General features: G+C 42.5%; 1 protein-coding gene across 5 annotated transcripts in view; it reads left to right on the top strand.

The window, feature by feature from the left end:
• Positions 1 to 21,819, top strand: part of SANBR (SANT and BTB domain regulator of CSR) — a 67,451-nt gene that overhangs the window by 6,038 nt on the left and 39,594 nt on the right. For 2 of the 5 annotated variants that reach the window (XM_074989464.1, XM_074989462.1), the window contains exons 2-5: positions 4,842 to 5,000; positions 9,230 to 9,416; positions 11,851 to 11,944; positions 16,875 to 17,113. In XM_074989464.1, the coding sequence (XP_074845565.1) occupies positions 4,851 to 5,000; positions 9,230 to 9,416; positions 11,851 to 11,944; positions 16,875 to 17,113 (670 nt within the window). In that variant the 5' untranslated portion in view covers positions 4,842 to 4,850. The other 3 variants (XM_074989463.1, XM_074989466.1, XM_074989465.1) reach the window with 3 other exon arrangements.

The raw sequence follows: 21,819 nt of genomic DNA, 5'->3' as shown, positions 1-21,819 counted from the left end.
ATGTTAGATTTTGCTTAGGTAGCATCTGTTTTATTCTCTTGCCTGCTGGGAGCACACACCTTCAAACATAAAATCATTGATGCAGCAGTACCAGTCGTTTCATCTACTTTATCCCCTGTACTCATGTCATTCTTGGAATATGAACCAATTTTCAGCAGCATGTATGGGGCTGGAGCCAAATCCTCGGCTGCAGAGCCCGCAATATGAGCTTGGGGCCAGAGCCCTATACGTTTCTCCTCTGTCATATCAGTGACTGATCACTCTTTCCCTTCTGTGATCCTGACAGCTGTGTTTTCACTTCTGAGCAATAAAAAGGAAAACTTCTGAGCTATTTCAGTGGTATGTTTGTCTCTCTTCAAAGAAAATGAAATCAAGAGCATTATAATGGGGTGGCATGTGCCTTTAGGGTATGTCTACACTTGCCTCTCAACCATACTCTACCTGTCATTTCATTTGAGATGTGATTACAGCTTGTGTAGACATACCTGAGCTACCTATCCGTAACCCTTAATCTAGCTCACCTGGGTCTCAGCATGAGCTCTTGAAGCCTGGCAAGAACTCTGGTAATTACTGAGGGGCCACTGAAGCCTGTTACACAATGGCTTTGTACCCAAGCTAGATAAAAATCTATTGTTGAGTGGAGATGCAGTCACACCCATGATTACAGTATGTGCATTGTGCTGTAGAGAGGCCGGCAGGGGCAGGGGGCAGGCTCCTGCCTCAGCTCCTCACTGTGGCAGGGGCTCAATGGTGGCGGGGCTTCAGCATGTGGGCTGTGGCCTCAGCTCAGCCTGTGCTGCTGAAAATTGGCTTGTATGCGGGGGTTGCCAATCCTTGAAATCCATCCAGGCTTAGATACTGTTCTAATTCTGACGCTGACTCATTGCTATTGGTTACACTTTTTAACCTAGGTTCAGTTTGTGGCTAAGACTGTAGTTTTCCATCCCTAGTTATTTTATGACAAAACAGGGCCTCATCATGGGCATTTGCATGGATAGCCAAAGCTAGGTGCCTGTTAATACGAGATAAAAAAAAATACATATCTGATAAACAAAAGCTTCATGTCTCTAGAAATGTCACTGCCTCTTGGAAAACCTGTCATATTTGCATTGTTGTGTTTCACAGTTCTGTAAAATGCTGATATATCTTTATTAAAAATGTTAAGACTGCTATAACCCTGTGTGGTTTGTTTCTGTTAAATTTTAATATACATGTGAATGAGAATAATTACTGTTCCTCCATTTGTGCACCTGAATAAATAGTATATTTATTAACAATTTACCTATATCATTGATAAAGATATAGCCCTTGTCATCCCTTTTGATTACTTCTTATACAGTGATCAATTGCAGTGAATGGCCTAAGTAAAAGTGTTGGTTTCAGGCCATTCCCTAATGGAGAGAAGTCTGTATTAAAAATATTCTTACAATTTACATTCTTGATGGTAATCTGAACAAGGAAGCTAATTAGTAAATAGATATGGAGACTGAACGACTTTTATTCTTCCTAAAGCTCTCAATTCTGGAACAGTTCTACAACACCTGCAGTTGTGAGTGGGAAAGTGTGAGTTCTGCAGAACATCTGAAAAAGTCAAGTTGTAGAAGTCTTTGGGTATGCAGAATTATTGGAGATTCTAAAAGAGTGGTTCTGTCCTGTAAGCATATAAGTATGTGATTGTAACCTAATTTATTTACCAAGTTTTTAACTGAGTGAGTTTAATGTGTTTGAAAATACTATGCATTCAGCAAGTTTTGTCCAGTATTTATACCTACTAATCTCTACTTTGTGAATCACATCAGTTGCTAGTATTTGCAATTTAAGTGTTGGAATTTCTATTTTAATAACTACTCCCTCTTTATAAAGCTGACCTTTTTTTACTTTAGTCAAAGCATATGTTGCAATAAGTAATTGTACATCACTAAAACTATCTTGCACATTGGCATCTATATCATAACTTAAAAAGTCTGTTTTCTCTACTTTTATATAGTAGCTGTTACACTTACTCACTGTGGCTGGTGGGTCATACTGTAGCACAGGGGTCAGCAATGCTGGCACAGGTGCCAAGAGTGGCACGCGAGCCAATTTTCATCAGCATGCAAGGCAGGAGCTCAGCCCTGGTCCTCCTCCCCACTGCATCCGGGAGCTTGCTCAAAGCCATGCTGCCTGTGAGTTAACAAAAGACCAGCTAATGTTATCAACCACCACCTAAACAGTAAAGGTCTGCATCTTTATTTATTAATGAAGCTGTTGTAAGTAGGACTATTAGTTATCTTAAAAAGTATCAGCTGCACTCAGACAGTACGCAGAAGTCAAGAGGTCAAATTTTGGCAGTCCGCCTCAGAAAGGTTGCTGACCCCTGCTATAGCATTTGGTGCCTCAGTTCCTGTATTTAGAATCAAAGAAATTCTAGAGCTGGAAGGGACCTTAGTAGGTCGTCTAGTCCAGCCCCCCGCCCAAAGCAGGATCAACCCCAACTAAATCATTCAGCCATGACTATGTCAAGCCAGGACTTAAAAACCTATAGGGATGGAGATTTCACCACCTCTCTCGGTAACGCATTCCAGTGCTTCACCACCCTCCTGGTGAAATAGGTTTTTTAATATCCAATCTGCACCTCTCCCTCTGTAATTTCAGACCATTGCTCCTTGTTCTGCCATCTGTCACCATTGAGGACAGTCTCTCTCCATCCACTTTAGAGTTCCCTTTCAGGAAGTTGAAGGCTAGTATCAAATCAGTCCTCAGTCTTCTTTTCTACAAACTAAATAAGCCCATATCGCTCAGCCTCTCCTCATAGGTCATGTGCCTCAGCCCCTTAATCATTTTGGTTGCCCTCTGCTGAACCCTCTCCAGTGCATCCACATCCTTTCTATACTGGAGGGCCCAGAACTGGACACAATATTCCGGATGTGGCCTCACCACTGCCGAGTAGAGGGGAATAATAACTTCTCTAGATCTGCTGGAAATGCTTCTCCTAATGCACCGCAATATGCTATTAGCCTTCTTGGCTACAAGGGCGCACTGTTGACTCAGATCCAGACTCTCATCCACTGTAATCCACAGGTCCTTTTCTGCTGCACTGCTGCTTAACCAGTTAGTCACCAGCCAGGAACAGTGCTTCAGATTCTTCTGTCCCAAGTGCAGGACTCTGCACTTCTCCTTGAAACTCATCACATTTCTTTTGGCGCAATCCTCCAATTTGTCTGGGTCAGTGTGGACCCTATCTCTCCCCTCCAATGTATCTAACTGACCCCTTAGCTAAGTGTCACCTGCAAATTATGTAAGGGTGGAATTCATCCCCTCATCCAGGTCATTAGTAAAGATATTGAACAATACTGTGCCTAGACCCAATCTTTAGGGCACTCTACTTGAAACCGACCACCAACCAGACTTTGAGCCATTGAACGCAACACTTTGGGCCTGTCCATCAAGCCAGTATTCTATCCATCTTACAGTCCATGTATCCAATCCATACTTCTTTAACTTATGGGCAAGAATGTTGTGGGAGACGGTATCAAAAGCTTTGCTAAAGTCAAGGTGTATCACATCCATTGACTTCCCCACATCCACAGATCCAGTTACCGCATTATAGAAGCTAATCAGATTGGTGAGGCACGACTTGCCCTTGGTGAATCCATGCTGACTACTTTTGATCACTTTCCCTTCTTCCAAGTCCTCCAAATGGATTCCTAGATGATGGCCTCCATGATTTTTCCAGGGACTGAGGTAAGACTGACCAGTCTATAGTTCCCTGGATTTTCCTTTTTTGAAGATGGGCACTACGTTTGCTTTTTCCCAATCATCCTGGACCTCTGCTGTTTTCAAAGGTAATAGCCAAAGGCTCTGCAACAGCATTTGCCAATTCCCTCAGTACCGTTGGATGCATTAAATCCAGACCCGTGGATTTGTGTGTCTCTAGCTTTTCTAAATATCTCTTAATCCGTTTTCCCTCCACTGACGGCTTCCCACCTCCTTCCCATACTGCATTGCCTAGTGCTGTACTCAGGGAGCTGACCTTGTCGGTGAAGACAGAGTCTTTCCCATTTACTACTTAATTAGAAAAAATGGTGTCTCAGTTTCTTGCTAATAACTTTGCATTTCCATTGTCAGGTTTGTACTTTACTGGTTACAGAGATTTCAGCTGTTTTTAATCAGAATTAATAGTACCCACTATCTTGCTGATTTCTTTTTTTTGGCCTGTTTGACCTAATCACTCATTCATACTTAAAGGAAGAGATGATTAATAGCATTGTATATTTGCTATTGAGGAGTAGTTTTCTTGTTTTAGATTTACATGTCAGACTCCAGTATGACTAATCTTGGTATGTTCGGAATTACTTCTTTAGTCATCTTTTTTTTTTCAAATGCTTTAATATTTCAAAAATTGCCACTTGTAAAGTAAAGCCTACTGTACCTTCATTGCTGGAGTTCTTTTTAACTCTAAACTAGGCAGAATCTTTCTTTTTTTAATGACAGAACTACTTAGGCATTGAGGAGAATAAAAACCCATTGATACTGAAACAAACTACTTTGCTCGTGTGCCTTTATGAATGGAATCTGGGCTGCACAGATGTCTGTATGTGATTTATGTAGTAATAGTAGTAGTAGTTGACTTTGTAATATTAGTAGTGCTGCAATTAGTATCTATTATATTTTGATCTTGCATTTATTGTTGTGATTAAACATTACAGGTATTTATGTATACATATTTATGACATCAAAACAAAAAGCAGTCAAGTATATTGATAGTTTGATATATTGATAGATATATGTTTTGATAGTGTATAGACTAGCATGACTTCCTCTCTGTTTGTATTTACGACATTTGCTTCTCTGTCTTTTAGTGCCAAAATATGAGTCGAGGATACTCAGAAAACAACAACTTTCCATATGATAATAATCAAATGGTTTTGGACATGATCCTGTACTCTTTAATCAGTGTCTCACAGCCTATCAACTGGGACAGTGTGGCAAGGCTAGTTCCAGGATTTACATCCAAAGAGGTAACTTTATTTACCATCAGTATGTCTTTTCAAACAGTGCTTTATCAGAGAGGTAAACTTTTATCGGGAGAGGGGCTGGTAGGGTGAGGAAATTTGTTTTGTAAATTTACCTGAGTTAAAGGACGTGAAAGAGTTAAGCAATTTGTTAAAAACACAAATAGGAAGGTGTTATAGAAATTTCAAGATATGAAGTAAACAAAATTTATAACCTGAATGGACATTATAACCTAGGGTAGTATTACTGGAAAATAGTCAGAATTAATCCTATGTAGGTATTTTATTGACCTCTTTTCTCAATGCAGATAAAATCACTGGTCAGCAGAAAAGTGGTTACTCTGCTTTAGGATATGCAGAGTCTCTATAGAAGACCATTGGAATTGCATTAGTGAATATGTCTCTGTAATCTCAAGTAGTCATTTAATCCAGTATACTTTAGCAGAGTTAAAATTCATTCTCTCAAAACGCTCGTGTGAATTGTCCCATTGAGTTTAATGGGACTGTTCTTGTATGTTAGGTTATTTCCTATGTAGTTCGTTGATGGCTTAAAACCTTATGTTACATTGAAATCTGCATCTAATAAGTGAGACCAAAATTTGTCTATTTGTATCAAAAATTAATTTTAAAAAGCCTAATATTATTTTGTTTGAATTTTAACTTTCCCGTGCAGTTCTGTTAACCCAAATATTTCAGCATTAGTCTATTTGCTACTGTATGAAAATTTACTCCGGGGAGGTTTCTCTGTAAAATACAAAATAATAATTCACACTGGGAGTTTTTCCAACTACACAGAAAAATGAATTTGTCCAAATTAGCTATTACTACTCTTTAAAGAGAACTTGGAGTCATTGTGGACAACATCTGCTCAGTAACGTCATTCAAGCTTACCAAGTTAGGAGCCATTAGGTAAATTGCAAATACAGTAAACCCTTGATTAAGGGACTAATAGGGGAAAGAATCATAGAACCATAGAAAGCTAGAACTGGAAGGGACCTTGAGAGATTATCAAGTCCAGTTCCCTGCTCTCTTGGCAGGACCAAGCACTGTCACTGATAGGTGTCTGTCTAATCTGCTCTTAATCTCCAGTGATGGAGATTCCACAACCTCCCTAGGTAATTTATTCCAACATTTAGCCACCCTGACAGCTAGGAAGCCAAGTCTAATGTCTAATCTAAACCTCTCTTGCTGAAGTTTAAGCCCATGAGGTGTCTGTTAATACCGAAAATCCGTTAAATCCAAATCTGCAAGACTGGAGGCATCTTGCAAGGTGCATTAGGGGCTCCTCTAGCCCTGGAGGCTCCTCCAGCTCCGGCAGCCCCAGCTGCAGCAGCATCCCCTCCACCCCAGCAGCTCTAGTGTTGGCAGTGGCTCTGGTCAGTCAACGGCATTTATTGGTGGGGGCAGGGGCAGGACTGGCAGACGGCGTCCATTATTTCTAAAATCCATTACATCAGGGTCCATTAAATAGAGGGTTTACTGTAACGAGAGTATATCATACTGCCATGTATATGGTATGCCCATACCTTGAATATTCCAAGCAGTTCTGATAACCCCATGTTGAAAGAGGCTATATTAGAACTGGAAGAGAGAAAGTGAATGCAAAAAAATGCAACAGCTCTCCTATCAGGAGAGATTAAAAAGATTAGGACAGTTCAGTAGAAAGTGATGATAGAAGTCTATAAAATCATGGGTATTGTGGAGAAAGTGAGTAGGGAAGTGTTATTTACCTCTTTACATAACAAATCTTAGAGTCACCAGATGAAATTAAGAAGCAGTTTCTTTAAAATAAAAAGAAGCATTTTATACAGCACAGAGTCAAACTATGGACTTTGTTACCATGGGATGTTGTGAAGGCCAAAAGTATAACTGTGTTAAAAATAGATTAATTAATGAAAGAAAGGCCCATCAATGACTGTTAGCCAGGTGTGGTGTTTTAGATGCAATACTGTAAGATCTTAGAGTATGCTAATCCAAAGTATGCGACCCGCTCTTATTCAGCTGACCCCCGATTCATATAGTAACCCTCGCTTTATGCAGCTTCACGTTCACACAACGCAAAGCTGCTGGGCTCTTAGCCTGCCTAGCTTCCCGCAGCTGCAGGCAGTTAGTCAGGCTAAGAGCCTCTTCTTCCTGCTTCCCAGAGTGGCACTGCTTGACAGATGTGCCTGTTCCCCCCCCCTTAAACCCCCTGGTGGCCCCAGCTCACCCTCCCTGTGCACCCCAGCTCATCTCCCGAAGCAGGGGACTCCAGCCGCATGCCTGGGGCTCCCCTCCAACACCTGCCAACTCAGCTCCAACCCCCGTGCCCCAACTCTCCTGCCCAAGTGGGCCTACACCCCCCCCCACATACACCCAGGCCTCAACTCCACCACCACCACCTGCCCCCAAACCTCACAGACCCAGACCCAATCTCCCCAACCCCCATGTGGCCCCAGATCACCTCCCCCACAGCTGGCTCAGCACACATGGGGCTTCAGCTTGCCCCCCACTTAAGCACCCCGCTGCGGTGTATCCCTGTTCAACGTATCCCCCTTTTGGCTCAACTCCCCCTCTACCCCCCCAGCCCAAGCTCACCCCTCCATGCATGGGACTCTGACTTCAACCTGTGCCTGGGGCTCCGGCTTCCAGGCCCCTCCGTTCAACCACCCCACCCCAATGCACCCCCCATCCAATCAACCCCCCTCATCCAGCTCAGTCCCTCCCTCCTGCAGCCCCAGGTCACAAACACCCCCCCCCCCCAGTGCTTGGAGCTTCGGCACTATGCCTGCTGTCAACTTAACCCACCTCTGTCACAGTTCACCCCCATTCAATCCACCCTCTGCCTGGCTCAAACCCCACGCATTCCCAGCTGACCCCCGCCCTCCCCAGCATACACTGGGCTGTCAGCCACCAGCACGCATGGGGCTCCAGCTGTCAGCATCTGCAGGCGCATGAGGCTCTACTCTCCCCAGCTAACCCCCCCCCGCAGCCAGGTTCACCCCGTTCAACCCCCCTCAATCCCCCACGGCCCCAACTCACACTCCCCAGCACTTGGGTCTCTGGATTCAGCCTGTGCCCAGGGCTCCCAACCCTGGTGCACGGGGCTCCAGCAAACAGAGAAATGCAAGGAAATCAGAGCTGTGAGAGGAGCACAAGGGAGCATCAGACATACCAGAAACCACAGAGGGAAAGGAAGGAGCTTCAGCAGATCAAGAGTGGGGGCTCGTCACTGGTGTAGCCTGGAGAAGGTACCAGGGGGAATTGTCTGGGGAAGTGGCCCAGGGAGGAGAGTTGCTGTGCCAAGGGCTAAGGGAGTCAGCCCTTCCCACTAGCAGCCACATAGGGTCCTTGGGCCAGAACCCAGCATGAGTGGGTCCGGGCTGGGTTCCCCCAGACCACCCCTCGCCCCAGCAAGGGTAACCAGGCCCTTAAGTCGGCCCAGTGGATTGAATAGAGGCCAGAGGCCCAGGAATAGGACTAGGACTGACTTCGTCCTGCTTGCATGATACAACAACAGGATGGTCAGGGACTCCACCCCATGCTTCAGATATCCTACATCTCCAACTGCCAGAAACTGGGAGTGGATGACAGACGACAAACTCCTCCAAATTGCCCTGTACTGTCCATTTCCTCTGAAACAATTGGTACGAGCTGCTGTCAGAAGACAGGATGCTGGGCTAGGTGGCCCATTAGTCTGACCCAGTACAGCCAGTCTTAATTTCTTATGTTCTTATTTAAGAGATATATCTAGTTTAATTTAAGGTATTAAACATTAAATTAGGTAAAGGTTTTTGAAAAATCCAACTGCCATTTTAAGGTTAAGGTTAACCTTACGATGTAAAGACATAGGGAAACGTAGAATTAAGGCAGAAACTACATCCTTTAGTTTGTTTGAAGATTGGCGGTGTCTTGAAACTGTAGGAAGTCTCACATATCACATGGATATTCTGTTCTTCTTAAGTATTGCAGAGTGAGTTACCGTGTGGTTTAATCAATCTGGAGTGTGAAGGTTCGTGATTCATTTGGTTTTAATTCAGAGCCCCAATGTTGGTGACCATTTCAGGATTAGTATATGTATCTTGCGGATAACATAAGCACTCAGCCAGATGTATAGACACTCTTTAGTCTGTGTATAATATAATTTTGACATTGGCTTTAATACCAATTTTTGTCTCTATAACAGTCAGTTTGCGGAAACTAGTATCAGGAAACAGTTATCTGCTTCATATTCCCATCATTTTATCTCTTGATAGTGTGCAAAAAGATTTGATGAACTGAAAAGCAGTGGAAGTTCACCTGTTGACAACCAGTACAATCCATTAATGGCTAGTGGCGGAAGTCCTGTTGAAACCCTAGCTACATACATCAAATCTTCTCTGCTGGATACACAGGGGGAGTTTCAAGAGCCTTCCATTGGGCAAAATACAATTTCCATAACTGGTAAATTCTGTGACTTGAATTATAACGTCATGTCCACTGCTTCTCTTTTGTCTGGTAAATCTATGTCTGTAATTAATAAGTTTGCCACAAATACAGCTACATAAACTAAAATAACTTTCTTTTCAGCGGACTCAATCTATTAAAACATTGGCACTTGAAATACTATAGTTTGTGGCTTTAAAGAGATAGTTACACTAAAATTCAATTTTGAACTGTTTAAAATGGTGCACTTGATTTTATACTAAATTTTCCTGGTACATTGTTGCCAGTTTTGTAGACACAGATATGTTAATGCTGAAACTTGCAGCATGATGTGGTAATAGTTGTGATTTAAGATTAGAAAAAATTTTGAAGAAAACACTGGAGCAGTAGAACATTTTGTTGGTAATTTCTTAGTTTTTGTTCTCTTTTTCCAGGCAAAATCCCAATCCATTTGCCATTGTAGTGAGTGAAAATACTCCTATTTACTAGAACAAGAATTTGGATTGTGCCCCAGTTAACTAGATTGGCACCCTGAGATACTTTCCTGGCATGCTTTTGGATGATGCAGTTTGAACCAGTTGTACTCTCTTGCAGTAATTGTAAAACATCAGTGATAATTTTGGTACCATAGCCAAGTTCCAGCATCTACAGTCTACAAGTAATTTTCCCCAGGAATTTCAATTAGTTACATTATACTTATTAGCTCATTTCTGATCCTTAGTTATTTTATTTTCCTGTTGTTTATGAAACATGACAGCTGTGATTCATATAGTATTTTAGATGTTGATAGAAAATACAAAACCATTTCCATTATGACCAGTTTTTCACAGACTTGCAACTTCCAGAAACTATTTTTTTGGGATTGAAAATAGCAGTTTTGTCTTTGTATACATTTTTAAAGAAACATTTAAACAAAATCATTTCAGCTGTTTTATGAATTATAAGAAGGTGGTGGTGTATGTTGCTTTTAACCAGAGCTCTTTAAAAATGCTATGGTAAAAAGATCTGAAGTGTGCAAACTGAAACACATAGTTCTTCATAGCTGTTTTTAAAAAAAAAAATAGTTTAAGACTGGCAAAAATATGGTCGTTTGCAAACTGCATACTGAGTATGCATGCTAGAAATGTTTCCTTAAGGCTTCATGTACATATTAACACATTAGCAGAAATTCTGTAATCTCCGTGATCGGTACACATAGCAAGCTGAGTGCTGACCAGGGGCTGGACATTTACCAGATAAGAAGCAAGTGACTTACTAATTCTGCTTATAAACTCCTCAGAGTAACTTCAGATTTTTTTTTCCCCTTTTCAATAGCCTAACAAATTACCAAGTGGCCTCTTCAGTTGTCATGTGCAGCTATTACTAGTTAAACATGAATTTTCTCAGTAGTAGTTTTAAAAAACATAGAGGCTATGTTTACACTACAGCAAACTTTTGAAAGAAGTACTTCCAGAAGATCTCTTCTGAAAGAACTTCTTTTGAAGGAGTGTGTCCACATACAAAAAAAGCAGATCAAAAGAGTGATTTGCTCTTTCAAAAGAGAGTGCCTGCACCTCCCCCGCTTTTTCGAAAGAATGGGCCAGGATCGAAAAATCAGACTCTATGAGGACTGCTCTTTCGAAAAAAGGGCTCACAGAATGTGTACGCATGTTTTCTTTTAAAAGAAAGAGGCAAAGTGGCACTCCACCAGCACTATGTGTAATAAACCCTCCTGCTTGCTTCATACACAGTATCCAGACTTTGTTCCAGCAAAGGGACTCTTTCGAAATACCAAACAAAGTGTCTAAACACAAAAAGCGTTCTTTCAAAATTAAATTGAAAGAACACGGCACTCACTTCAAAAGTGCTGTTCCTGAAAGAGCAGTGGAAGAGCTGGTTACCTACCAGAGGGGCCCCTCAAGGAATTCAGGGGAGACCCAGGTGGAGGGTGCCCTTCTTGAGGGTCCAGATGGTAGCGCAATGACCAGGGACGCTTCCCGTCTGTCGAGGGCTCCGGTTCCTGGTCGAGGGTCCCACCCAAGGGTCCCAGCTGTTTCTCCGACTCCGGCTGGAGCTCTGCTTCAGTCCCCATGGTGTCGAGCACCATCCCGGGGTCAGCTACATCCTTTAGCCCCAGGAGGCGGTACAAGTTCCTATAGTGGGGGCAGCCAGTAGGCGCTGGCCACATCCTGGGCCTGCCAGTAGGCCTGCCACAGCTCCTTGACTTTGGAGCAGACCTGGATGGCAGTTCAAGGGGGTGCCCCAGCATAGTCAGGCTTGTTCACAGGCACCCGAATGCAGTGGCATTCAGCACCAGCCGCTGTAACAAGTTGCTGAATTAAACCAGGTATTTGAGAAGTTTGTGACAGATGACTCCTCAGAACTGGATCAACACACTTGCATCACTAGCAAATGATAAGTGAATCCCAGAGTTTAGCCTCATATTCTAATGCTTCTTTTCATTATGTTGAAGGAAGGTCGAGTGTCGCTTCCACAAGAAATTGTTCCTCAGAAGCTGAGAAACATCCTGCCCTTAAAGGTGGAGAAAATGCTGATGAAAGTCAAGGGTACGAGGACGGTTGTTTGCTAGCTGGGAAGCGAATGTCTGTGAAACTGAAATCTACTCTTTCCAGATGTACATCTTTCTGACTGTGTCTACACAGAATTTTGAGCAACTTTCTCACTATGCCATCAGTTAGTATTTGGGCAGCTTTCTGTTCTAGGAACAGTTGGAATACTAGTGAAAATCAGTTCTGTGTGTGTCTACCATCATATAATCTAATCAGTTTATGTTTCACCATAGTGTCATCTAACAGGTGCAAATACGCTTGCCCGTGTGCTCTCCTGGTATTACTAAGAGTGTCAATACTTTAGGAGTTCCAGTGGTGTTTCAACAATGGTGTGAAAATTGCTGAAAATTCTCAATGTAGAGAAAAGTCTACTTGTGATTTTATAATATTAACCAAATTGCTGAGACAGTTGAATAACAAATTAGCTTCTGTTATTTCTACAATTTTATAAAGTTTGCCACTGAGTGCAGTAGGAGGAGGATTAGACCCTATAGTGCAGGTTTTCACTGTTTAGTTAACATCAAAATGGATAATTCATCACGAATATCTCTTATCACACACTTGTAAAAATGGCTTGTAATATGTTACCTTTCATCTCACTACTTCATTTCAACCTGCCAGTGGAACTGAAATATATAAAACAGTAACCACAGTGTTTGGGACTATAAATTAGGGCCCATCCAACTTATCATTTGATTTCAGTAGGACTATTCATGTGCTCAAAATTCAGTACAAACATAAGTGTTCTGTTGGACAATAACCTTTGAATCCCCTAATTCATATTTCAATTCTTACTTTGGAAAAGTTAATACAATTTTAACTCTTAAGTCTGCTGGGCACTCTTAAGATCAGTATAGTTGTTTTGATTATCTGTATCTTGACTTACAACAGACAGAAAATAATGTAGAATACTCCAAAAGAATGCCTAAACCTTTTGTTTTCATCTAATTTCTTCTGTGTGTATATATAGTTTATTCCTACGTGTATCCTGAGCTTAGCTTCATTGAAGGAATTGTTTGATTATCATCCATGAAAATTACGTCATTGAATTTTATAGGTCATTGTCATCCTAGTCCAAAATTGTACAGTCCGTAACACTCTTCATACACCATTGACAATTATGTGCATTGAAATTTATACCTTGTGTTCTTAAGCCAGAGAGTGCAGAGTGTAAAAGTCTGATTTCATAGAGTTCCATAATTCTGTTATCTCAGAATGTTTGCATTCTTCCTTGTGTAAATTAATGTACAGCCATAGAGAAAACAGCTGTGAACTTCCTAATTTATGTTCGCTCTATAGCAGGGGTAGCCAAACCATGGCTCTTTAGTGGCATACAGCTCTCTTACAGTTAAAGTGCACATGGTGGAGCCTCCCCTGCCGTCATTCTCTGCCTGCCAGACTGCGGGGAGCATCTTAGGACCTTTGTCTTGCACAGGGAAGATGGGGCAAGGCACTTCATGCAGCAGGCAGAGCGGTCTTGCACCTTCAGCGCCATGGAGTGCATCTGCCAGCACTCAGGGCTGAAGCCTCAAACCCTGGCGGGCACTTCCTCTTTGTCTGAAGCCGCTAGCCCAGGGGTGTGCAATCAAAATAGTGAGAAGAGGTATTTTTCCAAATGTAGTTACAAAATCAGTACTTCGAGAGCTGCAATACATGTGAATACGAGACAGTCTGTAATAAAAGTTTAAAAAATAAATAACACCAAACCGAAGAGCATGCAAACAATGCGTTGTACCAGTTAGAATGTTGTTACCCCAATCCTCAAGCTTTACCCCCTTCTCGGAAACCTGCCCCCCACCTCTAGGCTTAACCCCTTTAGCCGCAAACCACCACCCCATTTCCAGGTTTAACCCCTCCAGTCCCATAATGCCCCCCCATCTTCAGGTTTAACCCCTTCAGCCCTAAAATACCTCCCAGTTTAACCCCTTCAGCCCCGGTTGCCTCTCCAGGTTTAACCTGCTTCAGATAAGCTATGCATGCTGCTGCAGCTCCTTCATGGTTGGCCTACCCATGCCCCTCCCCCTGCTGCTTCCCCTGCCTCCTTCCTCTCTGCACAGCTCCTGCAGGTTCAGATGCCCCTCCTCCCAGGTCTTCTGGGAGCTTCCCCCAAAGGCATGGTGGGCAGCTCCCTGCCCTGCCAGTTTTCTCCTCTGGGGCTTCCTGCCCTGCCAGCTAACTTCTGCAGGGCTCCCTGCTGCAGATGACTGCTCAGCAGCTCTGAAGGCTGCCACCACTTAAAACAGAAAAGCTAAATTCACTTTGATGGAAGGAGCGATACAGCCATTAAACCAACCAAATTTAGTTTTTTTTGTTTAAGTAGCAGCAGCAGCAGAACTTAGAGCAACAAATGACTCCTTAAAGAGCTGCACGTGACTCTGGAGCTGCATGTTGCTGACCCCTGCTCTAGCTGTGTTCCCTGTCAAACTTCTAAAGATTGTATGTGGTTTGGAAGGTCAGTAAGTTTGGCCACGTCTGCTCTATAATGACTTCAAAATTTAATTGTTACCACATTAATACTAAGCAACAGATTGAAATCCTCTTATTGACAGAAGTGAGTGTGGTAGTACTCAGGGTACCTGGGGCTGAGTCAACTTGTTAGATTCCCTCACTCTGAGTGTCTCTTGTACATGATTGGGTGTCAGCTGCCTACAGCCTTTCAGCCACTCACTCACTCACCTCTGGGCTAGGTCAGCCCTGTTTTTTGCCTTTCAGTTTAACCATAGGTATACCTCATACCCAGAAAACTGTCTACCTCAGCCCTTGACACTGGCCATTTAGAGAAGACTCTGATTTTCCACTCTTAAAGGAGCAGTGTGCCCAGTTTACTAGATTTACCCTAGACCACAACTTCTGTAAATTATACAGCACTTATGATCACTGATAATAAAACAAAAATAGGGTTTTTTTTAGGAATGAGTAAATATTTAATTACTTATAATAGACAATAGTGGAAACAAATGGTTATAATACAAAACAAAAGTAAAATGTGAATCGGGATCTACACTTATCAAGTTACCTTTCCTAACTAATGAAGAAGATTTTCTCCACAATGTTCAGGATTTAGGATTCAGCTTTTAATGAGAACACCTCTTTTGAAGATGTAACTTCAGTGAAATGAACCAGGGAACTTTTCTGTCCTCTGCATTATACTGAAACAATAATTTGTTTCTTTTTGTAGACAGGGTGAACCACTGTCTTGTTTCTGTTTTACTCTCCGTGGAGTTTCAGCTGCAGTTGTCTCTGATGACTTTCCATTGAAAGTCTTGAGATTGGGCAAGGCTAAACAAGATACACTTGCATTGCATTACCAGCTACACAGGGTGGGCTGACAACCAATGTTCCCTGTAACATTTTCCATTCATGCATGGAATTAATTTTATGTGCACCAGTACAGATGTAATGTGTGGATGTGTTCCACCAGTAGAAATAAAAGACTTAGATATAATATGTATTTTTAAAAAGTTACCCTAGGGATAATTACTCCAGTCAGGACAGGTTAGGCATTTTAGAATTAGCTACTCAAAAAAGTTAAACTTAAGCATATTAGAGAAATTAGATTATAAAATGCATGGACCGTCAACAAACTAAAATAATAGCAATTTGTAAGAATAAAATTAGAGAGAGTATATGTTCATTGCAGGAGGTGCCAAGAAGTAACAACCACACAAGTGTGTGTTCGGAGGTGAGTGTGAAAGAGACCCCGTATGTATGTGAGAGAGACTATGTGTTTGTGTGTCAGATAGTGCTTAACTCCCTACTGCCTGAATGAGCGGTTACTGAGATGCATTTCCCTAGATGACTAATTTTTACTCCAAGTCGTAAAGTACACTTTAGGTATAAATAAGTTATTTCTTAAATGTTAGGTGTTATTTTCTATAGTTAATTATCCTCTAAGATGTGTTTGGTTTGATGAATTGTTTGCAAAGAACAGGGAGCTTTTTGCCTAGGATCCTCTGTGTCACAATGACCACTTATTCCTGTGTGAATTCTACTCATTATTGTGAGAAATTATCTTAAAATGAAATTGCTCACTAGCCTGAATAATTAAATTCACTAAATGTGTTGTTTTTCACTTATGGGTCTTTTTAAAAATATCCAGTGATGAGTTAGAATACCCTTTAAATTTGGTAGATATTTAATTTATGACATAATAGTGGATATTAATTTGCAAAAGTTGTTAGACATAGTTGTGAAGAGCATTTATTTTAGACCTGACTCATACTGCCATCTCCATGGAAGCTGATATTTTATTGCTATATCCTGAACTTATATCTGTTGGGAAGTAAATAATATTGGTACATTTTAAAGCCTTTTAAAGTCTTCAGGTAGAAGATGCTATATAATTACATGTACTAATTAACTGACTCAGCACTCTTATGAGCTAGGCAAATAAATCTATACTTATATAAAATGAGGGAGACCAGACCTCATGTAATTTGTCAAGATCATATAATGAGCCAAAAGCAAACGTGGGAAAAGCACCCAGAAATCCTCACGCTTACTTTCTTCCATCTTGTCGACACTGCAAGCCAGGACGTGGGTGTGAATCTACACTGCACAAACTTGCTGCACAGTAACTTTCCACGTGGACAATGATACAGCTTAGTGAATGTCCCAGTATGTTCCTGGCCATCTACACTTTCTCTGGTGAATGAGACTTTGATCATGCATCCCATGGGACATGGTTTGCCATGGACTAACGTGCAGTCGTGATGGGGAATACACAAGCTTTATCACTGCAGTTAAATGTGAAGTTTTGTTTATCTTGTAAATTAAAATTTTTTAAAAATGTGGGCTAATGAGGTCCAGGTTCTGATAAATCATGCAGGTTGTGGGTAAAATCTCCATGAGTCAATATTTGATTTTATTGTTTTCTGGTCCTAAGCTGTAATAAATTTCCTGTTTCTGTTTCTTTTTTAAAATTAAGGCCAAATATGGTGATCCATGTGTGTGATGAAGCAAAAAATTTGAAGGAAGATTTTGTTTGTCCTCGAGACCTTTTGATTTCTGAAATGAAGTATTTTGCTGAATACCTGTCGGTAGATGCACAGCGCTGGGAAGAGGTGGATATTTCCGTTCACTGTGATGTTCACATCTTTGACTGGTTGATGAGATATGTTAAAAGGAACACCAAGGAATATGAAGTGCATGAAACACCCACTTTAGGTAGAAGAAAATCTATTGTTCATTTGCTACAGATTCATTGTCTGTGATATCTGGTCTGTGCTTCACATTAAAAGCGTATGTGCAAAATTGTCTGGAAGATAATATCCCTCCTTAATTCAGCTCCAGCCTCATAGACCCAGTCTGCAGTGTCCAGAAACGCTGGTTTTAGTTTTTTGTCTTGACAAGTGTGTAAAATAGTTTCTCTCACTACTATAGAAAGTCCCTGGTTTTGTTGCTACTGGTAATTTTAGGGAAATATTTCTCTTGAAGTTACAGTAATGAAAGCACTAGTCTCTGTTCACAGCTGGTTTCTTTTTACCAAGGTAATCTAGACCCACTCTGAAAAGGATTGTGTCACCATAATAAGCATAAGTGACCAATTTATAGTAGCAGTCTCACTGTTGATGCAATATTTGGAGATTTTCAGAAAAACTTAATTATAAATGCAATACAGAGGAGCAGTTTTACCATTGCCTTGCTAGATGTGGGGCAAAACTTTGAAAAATGCTTAAGCGACTAAGAGTCTGGCTTGAACAGGAGCCAGAATCCCATTGACTGTCATACTGAAGCCCTTAGATTACGTAAGTCCCTCAGAATTTTACCCTTTAACTTAATTATGAGTCATTGTCTAATTCTTTGACAGGATAAAAAGCCTTGTAGAGAAGGAGGAAGTGGTAAATATGGCATATCTAGATTTCAGTAAAGCTTTTCATACAGTCCTGCATGATCTCATTAATAAACTAGGGAAATATAACCTATTTGGAGCTGCTATAAGGTGGATGCATAACTGGTTGGATAACCCTTCCCAGAGAGTAGTTATAGATGGTTCACAGTTGTCCTGGAAAGGCATAACGAGTGGGGTTCCACAGGGATCAGTTCTGGGTCCAGTTTGTTCAATATCTTCTTTGATGATTTAGGTAATGGCATAGTGAATACACTTGTAAAATTTACAGATATCAAGCTGAGAGGGATAGGCAAGTGCTTTGGGTGTAAGATTAAACTTGAAAATTATCTGGAGAAATGGTCTAAGACAAATAGAATGAAATTCAACATGGACAAATGCAAAGTACTGAGGAAAAAACAATCAGTTGCATTCATCTCTTCTCCCTTGGTAGTCCGTCATGTCCGATGATGACATCTTGAGCTTGCACAGGCTCATCAGTTGTGGACTCACATGTGGCTGAGGAGTTCAGGCTTTGAACGGCATGGACATTCACAGTAGGGACAAGGGAATTGTCCTGGCTTTGTGGGTCTGGCTGCTACTGTTGGTTTCCTCCTCTCACGTGCATCAGTCAGGCATGTGCGTCACTGCTCTTTGAAGTTGTCATACGCATGTCATACAAGAGCACACCAGCCTGTTCGGTCTTCAGCATGCTGCTCTAGCTGCTTTGGCTTTAATCCAGCATGAGCAATGTTGGCCTTCATGCAGTCTTTATACCTTATGCAAGGCCTACCTTGATTCCTTTTGCACTGGGAGAGTTCACCTTAGAGGAGTTGCTTAGGGATTCTTGACTCCTCCATTCTTATGACATGCCCTGTCCAGCAAAGCTGTGGCTTTCAGACGCATGGCTTCAATGCTTGTGGTTCCTGTTCTGTCAGGGACTTCCAGGTTCGTGACTCTGTCCTGCCATTGAATGTGCAGTATTGACCTCAGGCTGTGTGTATGTAAGCGCTCCAGCAGTTTCACATGTTTTCTGTACAAGGTCCAGGTTTCACATCCATTCAGGAGACCAGTCAAGATTACAGCCTTGTACACTTTGTTTTAGTGGACTGTTGGACGTTGTGCTGTTTCAACACTCGTGTTCTCAGACATCCTAGTGGCTGGGTGGCCTGGCAGATCCTGGCACTGATTTCTTTGTCAAGGGAGCCATCATTGGCTATCACTCTGCTGAGGTACTTGAACTCATCTACTGTTTTTAGTTCTGTTCCTTCAATAGATATTTGAAGCGGGGAGAGTAGCAGATCCTGGAGCAGGCTGAAACAGTACCTCAGTCTTTCCTAGGCTGACGGTCAAACCAAAGAGGCAAGTGGCTTTGGCAAACTTGTTGATGATAACCTGGAGATCAGATTCCTTGTGTGCCATCAGTGCACAGTCATCAGCAAAAGGGGCTTGAAGAATGAGCCTCTCAAACATCTTGGTTTTAGCATTCAAACAACAAAAGTCGAAAAATGACCCCTCAAGCCTGTATTTTATGTAGACTCCATGGTCCAGGTCCCTAACTGGTATGGCTGAGGACGCACTCGAAAAAGAGGTTGAATAGCACTGGGACCAGCACACACCCTTGCTTCATGCCATTGGATATCTCAAATGGATCTGAGGACTCGCTGTTTGAAAGAACAAAGCCAGGACATGCAATCACGGAACAGGAATATGAGGTTAACATATCTTCTTGGACAGCCGAATTTTCACAGGATAATCCAAAGGACTTCTCTGTTGACGGTATCAGACACCTTGATCAGGTCTATAAAGACGGCATATAGATCCAAGTTCTGCTCTATGCACTTTTCCTGGACTTGACAAACAGCAAAGGTCATGTCAATGGTGCTGCGGCCTTGGCGGAAACCACACTGTGCCTCTGGTAGGTTCTCTTCTGAGATGCTGGTGATCAGACAGTTGAGGATGACTCAAGCCAAGATCTTCCCAGCAGTAGAGAGAAGGGAGATGCCCCACTAATTTCCACAGTCAGCTTTGTTGCACTTGTTCTTGAAAAGCCAGATGATTGTGGCATCACTAAAGTCTTTGGGCATGTAGTCTTCTTCCCACCTGCTGGTCAAAATGCTATGAAAAGCTTCACATGACACTGGTCCTGCTGCCATGAAAATTTCAGCAGGGATACCATCCATCATAGGGGTTTTGCCAGAGCTGAGCTGGCTGATTGCCTTTTTGACCTCCTTCATTGTAGGGGGCAGGTCAAACTGTCTGTCATGGGTTTCTGAGGGATCTGGTCTAGGGCTGCAGAGTTGACAATGGAGGGCCTGTTCAGAAGGTTGCTGAAGTGCTCTCTCCACCTTGTTGATGCTGCTCTTCTCCCTCAGGAGAGCATGCCATCTGCAGACAGGAGAGATGTAGTACTTGGCTTTGAAAGTCCATATATAGCTTTGATAGCACTGAAGAACACCTTGGAGTTCTTGGTGTCAGCGTAGTATTGGACTTGATCAGCTTTTCTCTCCCACCACTCATCTTGCATTTTGCAAAGTGCAGTGTGTGCCTGACTCTGAAGGTGCTTGAAACGGTCATGTTTGGAGATTGAGGACTGATCATTTTGCCGTAACAGAAATGCATTCTGTTTTTCCTGTTAAGATCTTCATGATGGTCTTGTCATTTTCGTCAAACCAGTCCTGGTGAACTCTCTTTTTTAGTCATAGTGTCGACTTGGCTGACTCCATCACCAGAGTTTTGAACTGGACCCACTTTTGTGTTGGGTCTCCAGTTAGAAGTGCATGGGACATCAGGACGTCGTCAAGGCAGGCTGTGAATTGCTCACAATGACCAGTATGTTGCAGCTTCCCAATGTTGAAGGAGGATCTGACAACCTTTAGCTTCTTTCAGTCCAGTGGTGTGATGTGCAGCAAAAGGACAGATCTGATGAGTCTATGATTAGTCCAGCACTCAGCTCCCCAGATGGCCCTGGTGATCTTAACATGACAAATATCCTGCCTGCAACTGATGACATAGTCAATCAGGTGCCACTGTTTTGCCCGTGGGTGCATCCATGCAGTCTTGGTATTTATCGGCCTGCCTGAAGAAAGTGTTGGTAATCATCAGGTCATTTTCTGCACACAAGCTCAGCAGAAGAAGGCCACTGACATTCATGTTACCAATGCAGTGGTGCCCCAGAAGCCCTTTCCAGTTCCTACAGTGCTTGCCGACTCTGGCATTGAAGTCACCCAACAGGAGAAGCTTGTCACTAGGAGGAGTTGCTCTCGTAAGATAGTCAAGGTCCTCGTAAAAACTCTCTTTTGCTTCATCGCTGCTGGTCAGAATGGAGGCGTAAGCACTGATGACTGTAATGTGGCAAGAGGGGTTGAGGAGGAAGCAGAGCTTGATCAACGCTCACTGATGCAAGTTGGTAGGTCAGGAAGCTGGTGCAGAAGTGATGTCTTGACGGCAAGTCCCATTCCATGGATTCTGTCTTCTCTTTCTGGCCAGCCTTTCCTGAAGAAGGTGCAACCTCTTTTCGGTTCACAGATGGATCCTTCCTTTGCAAGTCTGGTCTCACTCAGGGCGGCTACGTCAATGTTATTGCATGCCATTTCTCTTGCTATGAGTGCTCTTCTTCTCTCAGGCCTCATAGTGTTCTCCTTGTCCAAGAGGGTGCAAACGTTCCATGCTCCAAATATCATCTTTCATTTCACTGTTTTTCGACCGCTGTGAGGGTAAAACTGCCAGCTGTGGCATGCTGGCCAGTTTGATTGGGACAAGCAATTTTTGGGACACCTTTTCTAGTCCCCTCCCTCCTTTGAGGAAGAGCAGTGCTGCTCTTAAAAAGGCCTGCTCAGTCGCCTGGGCTGTTGCCGAACTCCTCTGTTGTTCCACAGTCAGAGTTGAGTGACCACAGGCCACCTATGTGCAGGTTTGGAACTACGACTCCCAGTGGTCACCTTTGCCTGTTGCTTCGCCCTTCCCCCATTGCTGCAGGACTTTAAAGTAAGCAGAAGATGTAGACTGATTTCAGAGATGGGAATGTGCAAAGAACCTGTGTGGG

This window comes from Carettochelys insculpta, chromosome 3 (genome assembly GCF_033958435.1).
Source record: "Carettochelys insculpta isolate YL-2023 chromosome 3, ASM3395843v1, whole genome shotgun sequence".
Taxonomy (NCBI): Eukaryota; Metazoa; Chordata; order Testudines; family Carettochelyidae; genus Carettochelys; species Carettochelys insculpta.
Note: the sequence above shows the minus strand (reverse complement) of the source record. Positions and strands in the feature narration are given on the sequence as shown.